Source organism: Giraffa tippelskirchi, chromosome 5, assembly GCF_054371585.1.
Source record: "Giraffa tippelskirchi isolate mGirTip1 chromosome 5, T2T-mGirTip1v1.2.pri, whole genome shotgun sequence".
Classification (NCBI taxonomy): Eukaryota; Metazoa; Chordata; class Mammalia; order Artiodactyla; family Giraffidae; genus Giraffa; species Giraffa tippelskirchi.
In genome coordinates, this window is record NC_137279.1 from 183,397,281 (window position 1) to 183,409,712 (window position 12,432).

Below are 12,432 nucleotides of genomic sequence, written 5' to 3' on the forward strand. Positions count from 1 at the left end.
CGAGCAGCCTACAGGCGACTGACCCCCTCCCCCTCTTTTTTGCCTCACAGAGCTGTCTGCTGAATCCGGGTTCTGAGGGAACTGGTGCTCACCTGGGAGAATAGCCCTGGAAGAGTGGACAGACTTAAAGCTCCAGAGACTTCTAAATCAGCCCTGCTGAGTTCTGGCAAGCTGAGCCATGGGCCCAGGAGACACCAGGCAGACAGCTCCTTCTTAGCCAGGCAGGGCCAGGGGCCGTCACTGCAGCCTGAGGACCAGTGTCTCTGGAGAGGCCTGGCCCCAAGTCCTTCTGAAACCAGGTTACCCAGAGCTTCCACATCACACTCTCACTGTGAGGCCAGGATCCCTCAAAGCAGGCTCCCCGTGGGCACATCGGTGGGCCATTTGCAGGTGTGTCTGTGGAGAGGACACAGCAGGATGATTTGGGGGCAGGAGACAGGAGGGTCTGTCCCCGGGGGGGGGGTTGTCTTTGCTCATCCCACCAGCAAGCCCACCGCAGCTTCCGATTGCCCAGACCTGCCCCCTCACGCTGTATCCATTGCCTCCGCGGCTCTGGTGGTGTGAAGGAACGTTCAGGAAGGGAAGCAGCCTTGCTGCCGCTTCCCCTGCCAGCATCTTTTCCCTCTCCCTGCCCGTCTGCTCTCATCCTTCTGTCTGCCTACATCTTGGAGCAATTCCCATGCCATTTGCTTGAGTTGAATCCTTAGTGGGGTGGGTGGGGTCAGGCAGAGCCCACTCACTGTCTGTGCTGCAGCTGCTCCTGACAAACTGTTGTCTAGACCATGCCTGTGCGTGGGCGCCTAGGCAGCATCTACACAGATACGATGACGCCATAGTGGTGCTCTCCAAGGATCCAGGAGGAGAGAGGATGCTTAGTGCTCCAGGGAAGCCAGAGAACAGAGCCAGAATGTACTGAAATCAACTCATCTACCAGGACAGGGCAGCTGACCCCATAGGAGCCATCAGCTACTGCAGGGAAGGTGTCCAGCCACTCATAGAGCATCTACTGGGCCCGGCACTGGGGATAGTGGTTTTATGTAGTTTTTTTCTCTTTTTTTTCTAGTTCTGAGGGAGTTTTAGTCTAGTGGTAGGGCAAAGACATCAAGCATACGAGCACACAGTTAAATACATAATCACAAAATAAGGAAAGTGCTTTGTATGAAAACTACAGGATACCAAATGAGACTGGGAGCCGTTGGTGTTGCAGATATCAAGACGGCTTCTCTGAGGAAGTGATACTCAAATTGAGAAAGACGCACAGAAATTAGCCAGGCAAAGGGTAGGAATGGTGTTCTAGACACATTACTGCCGAGCTTTTTAGGATTTTTTAGAAGCAGTTGTGTTCTCCCCCTGCTCTTGTGTGAGTGACTGAATCTACTGCCAGCATGAGCCTCGTTGGCAGGAGTCATAGCTGAGCCTGACCATAGCTTCTGCTCTGCCTGGGACTGCTAGAGCCTCCTGAGCTACCTGATTCTTGTTACTCGCAGTGAAATCATGGGTGTGCTCCTCAGTGGCACAGCTCTGGAAATGAATTAGTGGCTGGATGGGAGGCATATGTGGTAGATTGGACTAGAAGGGCATTGGGCCATCTCTCCTACTTCCCAGTGTACTGCGTGGAATCAGTCTCCTGGGGTTTAGAATAAGGGCCAGAATGGCAGCATGTGAAGAGATATAAGCTAACTAGTGAAGACGCACCTGTTCTCAGAGTAGGGGGGCACCTTCTACGAATAACAGCAATAACGAACTAAAGGAAAAGAAAGCTATCTGACTGCATAGACATTTAATCTTTTTTAATTACAAAAAGTTAAAAGGTTAAGAAAAACTACATCCTATGGCAGTTATAACTTTAATATATAGGGTTCCTAAAAAACCACCAAGACTAATACATACAAAGCAGTAAAAAAAAAAAAAAAAAAGGAAAAGAATATGAACTGAAAATTCATAAAAGAAATACCGCATATAACCAGTAAGCACGTAAAACAAGTCCAACTTCATGAATAATTAAGAAATTACAAATTTAAACAATGATACGCTTTTTTAATATTCATGAGATTGGCAGCTTTTTTAAAATATGGAAACGCTCCTTCTTGATGCAGGCTCTGGGACGTGCGTCCCCACACCACTGAAGGTCTGTGTACGGCCACAGCCTCCCTGAGATTAGCCTGGCAGCGTCTGTCACACTCTCTTAAAAATACGCGCCCCGTTTGACCATTTCTTGGAGTTTATCCTGAGGGAGGCGGGTATGCCAAGATGTTATGTTTATAACTGCTAATAAAAAATACAAAAAGTGGAGAGAATCTCAAAGTCCATGAATAGGCATGTGGTCTGATAAATCATGACATATTCTTACCAAGGAGACTCTTTCAAGTGGTGCTACAGAAGACAGAGGGATGTTAATAAGATTTTTTTTATGACTTTACTGAGATGCATTACACATACCATAAAATTTACCCTCAGCATACTCATCATACTGATACATTTTAGGTGGGAGACAAGAACGCTTAGAAATGATGTCACGGTGGTCATTAAATTTTCGTAATAAGAACTGTAAGCATACACACACACACACACGCAGAGAAAAGTCAGCTTGAATATTAACAATGACTATATCTTGGTGGTAATATGGGTATTTTCTAGTGTTTCTGCAGGAAAGGCCAGTTACATTTTTAAAAAGAAAAAATATAAAAGCTTAGGTTCAGTGTTCCCAAGCCGTCTGTGTAAGAATAAAGGCTGCACTCCTAATGTGGCCTTCAAGTCCCTTAGATCTGGCCTTTGCTGCCCTCTCTGGGTCCTCTATCACCACTCCCTGCCTCACGCCATATACTCCAGCAACACAGACTACTTGGAATATGTTGCTTCCGTGCCATTTCTTACTATGTACTTTTGCACACCCAGGCCCCTTTTTCTGGAACGACCTGGCCTCTTGCCCCGCCCACTCCAGTATCACCTCCTCAGGGAAGTTTTCCATGAGCCCCTGCACCCACTCTGGGCCTGAGGCCTCAGGGCTGGGCAAGCGGCCTTTCCTGGTCATGCCTGGGACCGTCTACCCTCCTGTGTGGAACTCCACTGTGTACAGCTTTCTCTGCCCCACCTCCAGGACACTGTCTTCACGAGGGGTGAACTGCAGAGAGCTAGAAGGAGCAACTCCTTTTTGTTTTTTTAAATCCAAGTCGAGAGGTTAATGTCTTCTAGAATCTGGTTCCCGTGTCCCCTTTCCTTTTTTAGGGGGAAGGGATATTTGAGGGGAAGGCCTGGTGGTTCAGATGGTGAAGAATCCACCTGCAATGCAGCAGACCCAGATTCAATCCCTGGGTCAGGAAGATCGCCTGGAGAAGGGAATGGCAACCCACTCCAGTACTCTTGCCTGAAGAATTCCATGGACAGATGAACCTGGCGGGCTGCAGTCCACGAGGTCGCAAAGAGTCAGATATGACTGAGCGACTAACACTTTCACTTTTTTCACCTCACTTCAAAAACAGTCGCTCCAAGGTCAGCTCTCTGTCTCAAGAAAGCCTGGTTGGCATCTGCACAGAAGTCAGTGTCCTTCTCTCTGCATTTGACTGGTCCCTTTGAGGTGGGCCAGCTGCCAACCTCTGTAGCCAGGACCTCCACCTGGAGCGTCTAATTAATCTGCAGTAAAGGAGCCATGGTTCTTTGTTACCAGGAACCTCCATACTCCTCTGGGAGAGGCAGGAGGTGGTAGCAGCCACGGAAACAGCAATAGCCGCTGTGTTGACATGCTGCCTCGTCAGAGCCTCGTGGGCTGGGTTAGCGTAAGGAAACTCGCTGATTCGCTCAGTGAGAAGGCTCTTTTCTGTCTCGTCTAGAGCTGAGAATGAAGCGGAGAGCATCAGACAGAGGAGCTGGGGAAACGTCGGCCAGGGCGAAGGCTCTAGGAAGTGGGATTTCTGGAAATAATGCCAAGAGAGCTGGACCATTCATCCTGGGTAAGCCTCTAATGGCTAGGTGAGTGGGGGGCCGGGGCAGCACAGTCTCACCTGTGGACACAAAGTGCAGCGCTGCACCCGCCCCAGTGCGGGGCCATGACCAACCCTCTTTCAGTTTAAGCTGAGTCTGTTTATGAGAGTGGAAGGTCGCTCTGCACCAGGAGCTGTCATTTCAGTTGTAGCTCACCAGCCTTAGATTAGAGTCAGCCGAGAGCTGGACAGTCTCCCCCAAGAGAGTCCTATGCGTGCCCGCAGGATGTTGCGCTCAGGAAGCATACAAGCTGTCCTAGAACCCAAAGTCCATCTTCCAAGGCGCTTCTCTGACCATTCATGGAGGGCATGATAATTTTGCAAAGCGTTTGGTACAACTGCAAACTTCTTATAAAATTGGCACCAAAATCCTGTAGAACTGGATGTTCCCAGTGGTCTGGAGGAGCAGCAGGGCGTTTCTGCATGATATCCGAGGCCCAGCAACTCCAGACTGCATGCGAAGGGTTGCAGGTAGGGTGGGTTCTGAGGACCCCGACTTTCCCAGCAGCCAGAGATTGGGTGTGAATTTTGCTTTGGGACAGCATCTTGAACTTGTGAGTACAGGATAGTTCCAGCTCCAGTCACTCGGCAAATAGTACATGGAGCCTGCTATGTGCTGGTCCTGTGCTGTTTATCAGGGATGCAGCAGTGATTAAGACAGGCAAGTTACTGGGGAGCTTCCTGGCTGTCCAGGGCTTGGGACTCTGCTTCCACTGCAGGGGGCATGGGTTCAATCCCTGGTCAGGAAACGAAGATCCTGCATCCCACATACTTCCAGGCACAGCAAAAAAAAAAAGAAAAAAGAATTGGGCGGGAAGGTTAAAGCTAAAAATAAAGACCATAAAGTTTAAGAAAAAAAAAAAAAGACAAGTTCCTGCCCTCACAGAACTTAACATTCTAGTTAGAAAAAGAAACAGAGTAAACAACCCAGGAGATCAACACAGGAGGAGGGGGTGGGGGGGAAGGGTGGGGGGAAGGGTGGGGGGGAAGGACCCTGAAGGAAGTCAACAGGATGATGTGAGTCTAAGAAGGGCCCCGAGGTAACTGGAGACGAGGAAGGTCCTGTGTGAGGAAGTGACATTGGCACTGACAGCCACGATAAGGAGGAGCAGCCATGTGAAAAGCAGAGGGAAAGCATTCCAGACAGAAGGAACAGCAAGTGCAAAGGCCCAGAGACAGGGACGAGCTTAACATCTCAGAATTAAAGAGTCCAGCAGAACTGGAGTATGGTGCGGAGGGGTTGGGGAAACATGATACATTGAAAGCTGGACAGGAACCAAATCATGCCAGACCTTGGAGGCCAAAAAGTTTCGATTGCATATTAAAAGCCGTGGAGTGCTGTTCAGGTTTTTCAGCAGTGCAGTGACACTGTGACATTACCTGATTTATGCTCTGAAAGCTCGGGGGACTGTCCAGACCAGTGAGCAGTATACATCTCCAGGAGCACAGAAGTTCCCAAAAGCTGATATACGGCTGCATCAGACCGCCCGGGGAGCCTGTTCAAGGGACAGTTTCTTGGCTCACCCTGGAGCTGGTGATTCACAGGGCCCAGGTTGCAGCTGGGATCTGCTTTTAACACATGCTCCTCGGAGATTCTGGGACGCACCTCGTGCAGAGAAGGTGTAAAAACCAGATGTGCTCGGACGGATGCACACACACTGCTCCGCTTTTGGAGGGGGGACCGTTTTTTCAGTGGGTGTGAGCCATGGTGTCCTCCAGGAGAGATCTAGCCAGAAGCCCATGTGGTGGCATGATGGCTCGGTGCCATGGTGAACAGGGCTCCTGAGAAGTAAAGCCAGCGGCTTGTCTGTGCTACAGGTCCCCGTCTGGGCAACTCACCAGTGCCAAGCATCGTGCAGTGTTTGGCGAGGAAGGATGGCACAGATGACTTCTATCAGCTGAAAGTAAGTGAGGCACAGGGTGTGGGGGCCAGGGACCCCAGGGCCCTCCTGCCAGCCCAGCTCCTCCCTCCTCCCACCTTCTGCACCATCTGTGAACAAGAGCAGCACCTCTTCTTCCCGGGGGCTCCGTGTGAACATCACGTTGCCGTCACATCAGGAAAAACCATTTCGCTTCATCCACACACGTGTGGGTGGATGTGCCGGGGTGGCATGGGAGGATGTGAACCCCTGCTTCTCCTGTTCTAGTCACTCTGCTTGGAAAAGTAAAGGTTGTGGGGTTTTACTTTTGTGTGCATGCCTTCCTAAGATCCTTACCCTTGAGGAGAGAGGCGACCAAGGAATTGAAAGCCAAGAGGAGAGGCAGGGCAAGATGCTGCTGCACACCGAGTACTCCCTGCTCTCCCTCCTCCACACGCAGGACGGGGTGGTTCACCACCACGGGCTCTTCCAGGTGAGTGGCATCTCTCCCGCCCCCACCCTGGCTGGCACTGCTGGGGCCACTTTGCACAAGCTCCCCCAATCTTCCTGCATGCAGAGCAGCAGGACTTCCTGGCAGGCGGCCTGGAGGTCTGGTCAGCACAGCGCTCCTGCCGTGATGGTGGCAGCCTAGCGGGAATGCACCCGGCTTGCAGGCTTTCTTTGAAGAGCCGCTTTTCCGAGAAAAGAGGAAAGCAGGAAGTTATTTAAAGACACGGGCTCTTTCTAGCTATGTGGTCAGGAATCAGCCAGGCCAGGGTGGGAGGAAGGGCGATGAAGAAGGTGGGGCGGGGAATTTTGGATCTCCGTGATTGCTTTTGGTACAGGTCCTGCTGCCTGCCTGGACATTTCAGCATCTGCAGCAAGGGTTCCTGGGCCCTGGGCTCAGACGTCCCAGGTCCCTTAGGAAAGGTACTGATTAGCAACTGGTACCCTGAAAAGAGCCTTCCCCAGGGCAGAATTGAAATTCCACCCCCAAAAATGAAATGAAGAACCACCATTCTGAATGCTGGGGGAGTGGGTCCTGATGACGGCCTCTGCGGAGCTTCTGCACCACCCTCAGCACCAGACATGCTGGCCAGGCCCACACATGCTTGGATGGGCCTGGTGTCAGGGAAGGCACACAGGTTTTGAAGCAGGCAGTTCTGAATTCAGGTGATGTGACTTCAGGCAAGTCACTTCCTAAGCCTCAGATCCCTCCTCTGCAGAGTGAGAGCCGTGAGGACCGTGCCCACCTTGTATGGTGCTGGGAGGATGAATGAGAGGAGGGTAGAAAGCCCTGAGCTGCCCAGGTACACACGTGTTCATCACTGCTGTTATTTCAGGCAATAAAAGCTCCCTGTTGGCTTGACTTCTTGAGGTAAAATAAGTGGAAAATGCCTCCCACCCCTACACATAGACCCCACCAAGGTCTTCATTCTTAGATGTGCACTGAAAGGCACCTCCGAATATTTGTGTCCCTTAAACATGAAATCAAATGGGGGGTGATGATGATTTCTTAGTATTACATCTCTGGTAGCTTCCAGAGCTTGGCCTTGGTGTCTGTCATTTTGGATAAGAGACCCTGAGTGGTGAGAAGCCTCTCTAGAGTCCTCTCTGTACCAGACACTGTGCTGGGCCTCTGGGGAAGACAGAATGAGAGGTATGATCTGCCCTGGAGGAGGAATACAGAGTTCGTCCCCAGGAGTTCCCCGGCCTACTGTGCTGGCACTGAGGCCTCCTCAAGCTGGTGGGATAAAAGTCCTCAGGTTGCACTGTGTCTTCTCTCCATTGACATACCTTTTTAGCAAGGAAAGTGCGTCCAGAACTACCATCCTTGGGGTTGGTAGCAGTGTCAGCTTACCAAGCCCTGGTTTACCGATACCAAGCCCGAGTGCTTACTGCGCACTTGCATGGTTGTGTTTTCTGTCTGCACTCCTGCAAGGTGGGAGTTGTCAGCCCCCCTTCACCGATGAGGAATCAGGAACCTGGAGAGGTTAGCTGAACTGCCCCAGGTCCTGCAGCTAGGACAAGGTGGAGCCAGGGCCCGAAACCAGCCATCAGGGGCCAAAGCCATGATATGGCTCAGGAGTCCTGCATCCATGTGAAACCAGTTGCCTTGAACACATAGAACTCTTAGCTCACACCATCGTGGACATCAGAAGGAAGTTTACATCGGTCATTGCTGGATTCTCTGGGAGAGCTAAGGTTGGCGGGGGCCCTGAGGGTGCTGCCTGCATACGGTGCTCAGAGGGCTCTCAGCACACTAGGCTCTCAGTGCCAAGCCCTGACCCATATGCTTTGCAGTAGGACTGGAGCCTGAAGTCCGACCCACGCTGCTTCAGCCTGCGCCCTGGCTGGGCCTGGCACTGGTGCAGGGGAAGCGGGGCCGCGGGGTCCATGCCACCCAGGTGTCAGGCCCCCACCGCTCATATGCAGGCTTGTTCCCGGCTCCAGTAGAGCCCCTGGCCCTGGCCCTGGCCCTGGCCCTGCTGGGCCTACGGCCAAGCCCCGGTCTGCACCTTTCTTCCCAGGACCGCACCTGTGAAGTGGTTGAGGATGCAGAATCCAACCGAATGGTTAAGAGGATGAAGAAGCGCATCTGCCTCGTCCTCGACTGCCTCTGCGCCCATGACTTCAGCGACAAGACGGCCGACCTGATCAACCTGCAGCATTACGTCATCAAGGAGAAGAGGCTCAGTGAGCGGGAGACCGTGGTCATCTTCTACGACGTGGTGCGCGTGGTGGAGGCCCTGCACCAGGTGAGGCCCCACCCCACAGCCCCCTCCTCCTCTCTGTGGAAAGCCGGTCGGCTGCTGTCGGCAGCAGCAGCTGTGTCTCGCCCTCAGCCAGGGTGCTCTGCCGCTGGGACGTCCAGAAGGAAAGCGGCTGGATGGCGCACCTGAGGACGCAGTGCCGCAGGCCTCAGCCCACGATCCTGGGGCAGTGCGGGCAGCCCAGCCGAGTCCAGCACAGTAATGCCCATCAGTTGAGAGGCCAGGGGTGAGATACCCACCGGGGGCAGCCACAGCCTGTCTCTGAGCCTCTTCTAGAATTGGGGGTGTCAGGAACCCCGAGGCACAGGTTAGGAGAGCCTGGGCCACCTCCGGACACACAGCTTCTGTGGGCTGAGCCTGCGATTCTCAGTCATCACAACTGTGCGAATTCACCTCTGACCCCAGATCTAGGCAGGTGCTTGGGATTTGGTGGGGGGAGGGGTTGCTTTTGACTATTTTTATGGGATGTCTGATGGATGCAGAGAGAGGAGTGGTTTTCTCTGTTGGTGGCTGCCTTACTGGAAGGAAGAACTGGAGTAAACACCCCAGATGGGGCCGAGACGGCCTGGGCTCACATGTTGCCCAGTTCATGCGCATGGTTAATGAGGCCTTAGAATGGTCCTCATCTGTCCGTGGCTTGCAAATCGAGTCCCAAACCTAGAGACGTGTCTTCCCCAACAGCTGGAGAGCCCACCTCTTACAGGCCAGGCCCCACTCTGGCTCTGATCGTCACAGTACAAACCATGTGCCTGTTGTTTTCCAGAAAAACATCGTGCACAGAGACCTGAAGCTAGGGAACATGGTGCTCAATAAGAGGTAAGCTTCGCTTTTCTTCTTTCATGATGGAACCTCAGGGTTGGGACAGGCTACACACTGCATCTGCCCAGAGCCCCAGCATCCCCATGGGGATTCTGATTCCACGCAGCCCACCTCCCCCAGGAGCCCCAGGGACCAGGGGATGCGATGTCTTCTTCTGTCCTTTGCCGCAAGGTAATACGGTGCTTGCTCAGAAGGCGAGCCTTGGGAAGGATTTCAGTGGTCTCCCTAGTCCATTCATTTGTCATGCCCAATGGGTGCCCAGTAAATGACTATGAAAAATAGACCGACGGGTGACGGAATGACAGATGAGCAAAGCAAGGCTTTGTCATGGGACAGGTTCCCAGGAAACAGACTCTGAGATGTGCGTGCAGGAAGTTTCCTGGGGCGCACGCTCAGGGAGGAGGGGCGAGATTGGGCTGAGGGAGAAGCTGAACTCTGGGCAGTCATGATAGGGCCTCTGCCTAGAAAGCCAAGTGGCCCTTCAGAGGTTCCGCATCAAGTCAAGGGGCGCATGGCCTGGCTACTGCCCGCCACTGAATTGCAGGCTGTGCCCAGGGGCATGGCTTTGGGCAGGGCAGCTTCCTTTGGCTGAGAGGACTTCCTGGAAAAGGATGAATTTCCCAGCAGCAGGGAGAGAGCACCTCCCTACTGGAGGGGATCTGGGCGACACGCCCCAGCATCCTCGGTGAGCTGGTGGCAGAGGGACATCACGTGAGGCCCCACCCCGGGCTCTCATCCCACTCAGGCAGAAGGTCTGGGCCCCTTCCGAGTGATCTGGGGCAGCAGTCCCCTTGCGTCTTTGTCACCAAGACCAGGTCGTGGAAGACACTTTTTTCCACAGACGGGCATAGGGGGTGACTTCAGTTCTACCCACCACTCACTTCCTACTTCCTAACAGGTCACGAACCCCCACTGGTCCAAGGGTTGGGAACCCCTGATCTGGGGCAGTGGTAGAAGGTACAGCAGCCGTGCAGGGGCCCAGGACTGGCGGGTGAAGCTCACACCCTGTGTGTCACCACGATCCTAGAAATACGGTCCCCTGATCTCCCTGAGCCTCATTCTCACCTCTCTCACTCCTGGTGTTAAAGTGGGTCAGAAGGCTTACAGATGATGGGCCACACGCCCCTCGTGGCAGAAGTGGTGTGGTGGGGGATTTGTCCAGAATGTCGTTGCCCATCCCGTAGCGGCCTGGGTCCACTGTCCCTGTGAAGTGGCCAAAGCCTCAGTGGTCACAGGAAAAGGAGCTCTGGGGAGGGGCCTGGGGCAGCAGACCTGGCAGTGCCAGCCCCAGGTGCCCCTCCATGCACAGCCTGTCTCCAGCCCCACCAGGCGCTGGCACTGCAGACAGTCTCCTGGAGCTCACCGCCTGGTGGGGAGACCAGGGAGCAGGCGTCACTGTATCGAGGCCAGTGTGCAGAGGACGCAAGGGCTGAGACTCTGGCCATCTCAGTCAGTTCCTGAAGGACAAGCAGAGGTTTGCCAGCCTGAGAAAACAGTGGTGAAAACCTGGTCCTAGGAGCGGCGCAGGGAGGAGGGAAGGCAGGCGTTCCAGGGCTGAATGAACCCTTGAGCGGCCAAGAGAGGGTTAGAAACCCTGGAGGAGTGGCCCCGGGGGTCACACCCAGCTCCCAGCACAGCACTGCTGCTGGATTACCCTCGAGGCCACGAGCATGCGTCCCTGTGACTATTCACCCGTTCTTTAGTCGTGTATTGAGAAGCTGCTGTGGAACCAGGCACTTTGAGTTTCTGCATCCTCGTCTGTGGGAGCAGAGATGATTACACTTCCCTGCAGACGCTGGGCTTTCCAGGTGGGCTAACGGTAAAGAACCCGCCTGCCAGTGCAGGAGACAAAAGACACGGATTCCATCCCTGGGTTGGGAAGATCCCCTAGAGAAGGGCATGGCAACCCATCCCAATATGCTTGTCTGGAGAACCCCATGGACAGAGGAGCCTGGCGGGCTATAATGCATGGGGTTGCAGAGTCGGACATGATGGAAACAACTTAGCACGCACACATGCAGACACTGGCCCCAGACATGAGACGGCCTACAGGGTTTGGCCCCTCATAAGCGGGCCTGGTGCAAGCCAGCCAGGCTGCAGGCCTGACGCGCGCTCCCTCTGGAGATGAGGCCCGCTATGTGGTGAGTGGCCAGCAAGGATGTCCCACGGTGCCCTGGCCCCAGCTCTGAGGTGCACGAGGAGAGGCGATGTCGGAGAGCGTAGACCATCCCAGCCCCGGGAGCGCGTCATCTTCATGTTGGGGGCCTGGGTCCCGGCCTGCTGAGGAACATTGACTCCCAAGGGTGCTTTTGGGCACGTGCCATCAGGGGCTTCTGTGGTGCTAACGAGACCAGCACTGCAGGCCTCTTTGTCTCCACTGGTGGTTTAGCTACCAGCTCCCATTTTTCCAGGGCCCCTAGGTTCTGAGAATGTGGGGAAGGTTACACCTATCTTGAGTAATGCCAGCATTGCTATAGCAGCTCTTTCGTGAGTGTGTGTGCATGTGTGTGTGTGTGTGTGTATCACGTGCATGCGTGTGTGTGCACCCATCGGTGTGTTTTCTTGGGACTGCAGAGCACCCACACCTAATCAGACCCTGGTTCTTGGCAGCACATTCTCTAATCTGATAATCCCTTTGCTGCATCTTGGGCAGACAGAGGTTCTGGCCGCCTCTTGCTTGAGTCATGGGTGCCAGGAAGGCATGGGACGTGCTGCGGAGACCCGTGCTGACTGCCCAGCTCCTACTCCCAAGTGTCCACAGGCACACCCCTCCCCCCTTGGGGTCTTGCTGCTATCCTGGCGAGTCAGGGGTAGACCTGGCAGAGGTCCAGCCCCTTCTGCCCATCAGGCCAGGCCCTAACTCCAGCTGGAGAGGCAGCAGACAAGCTGGAAGCTCCCAGCAGAACGGAGCTCCCAGGGGAGGAGACAGGAGAAGGGTTTGCAAGGCAACTGTGACAGCAAGTTCCCCGGCTGTGGATGAAGGGCAAGGGTTACAGTCCCCTC

At 54.0% G+C, this 12,432-nt stretch overlaps 1 protein-coding gene across 4 annotated transcripts in view; it reads left to right on the forward strand.

The window, feature by feature from the left end:
- Positions 1-12,432, forward strand: part of STK40 (serine/threonine kinase 40) — a 37,773-nt gene that overhangs the window by 15,690 nt on the left and 9,651 nt on the right. For 2 of the 4 annotated variants that reach the window (XM_081488843.1, XM_081488841.1), the window contains exons 2-6: positions 3,828-3,947; positions 5,796-5,881; positions 6,186-6,329; positions 8,368-8,595; positions 9,374-9,426. In XM_081488843.1, the coding sequence (XP_081344969.1) occupies positions 3,836-3,947; positions 5,796-5,881; positions 6,186-6,329; positions 8,368-8,595; positions 9,374-9,426 (623 nt within the window). In that variant the 5' untranslated portion in view covers positions 3,828-3,835. Of the gene's footprint in view, positions 1-50; positions 391-3,827; positions 3,948-5,795; positions 5,882-6,185; positions 6,330-8,367; positions 8,631-9,345; positions 9,427-12,432 lie in introns of all 4 variants that reach the window. The other 2 variants (XM_081488842.1, XM_081488840.1) reach the window with 2 other exon arrangements.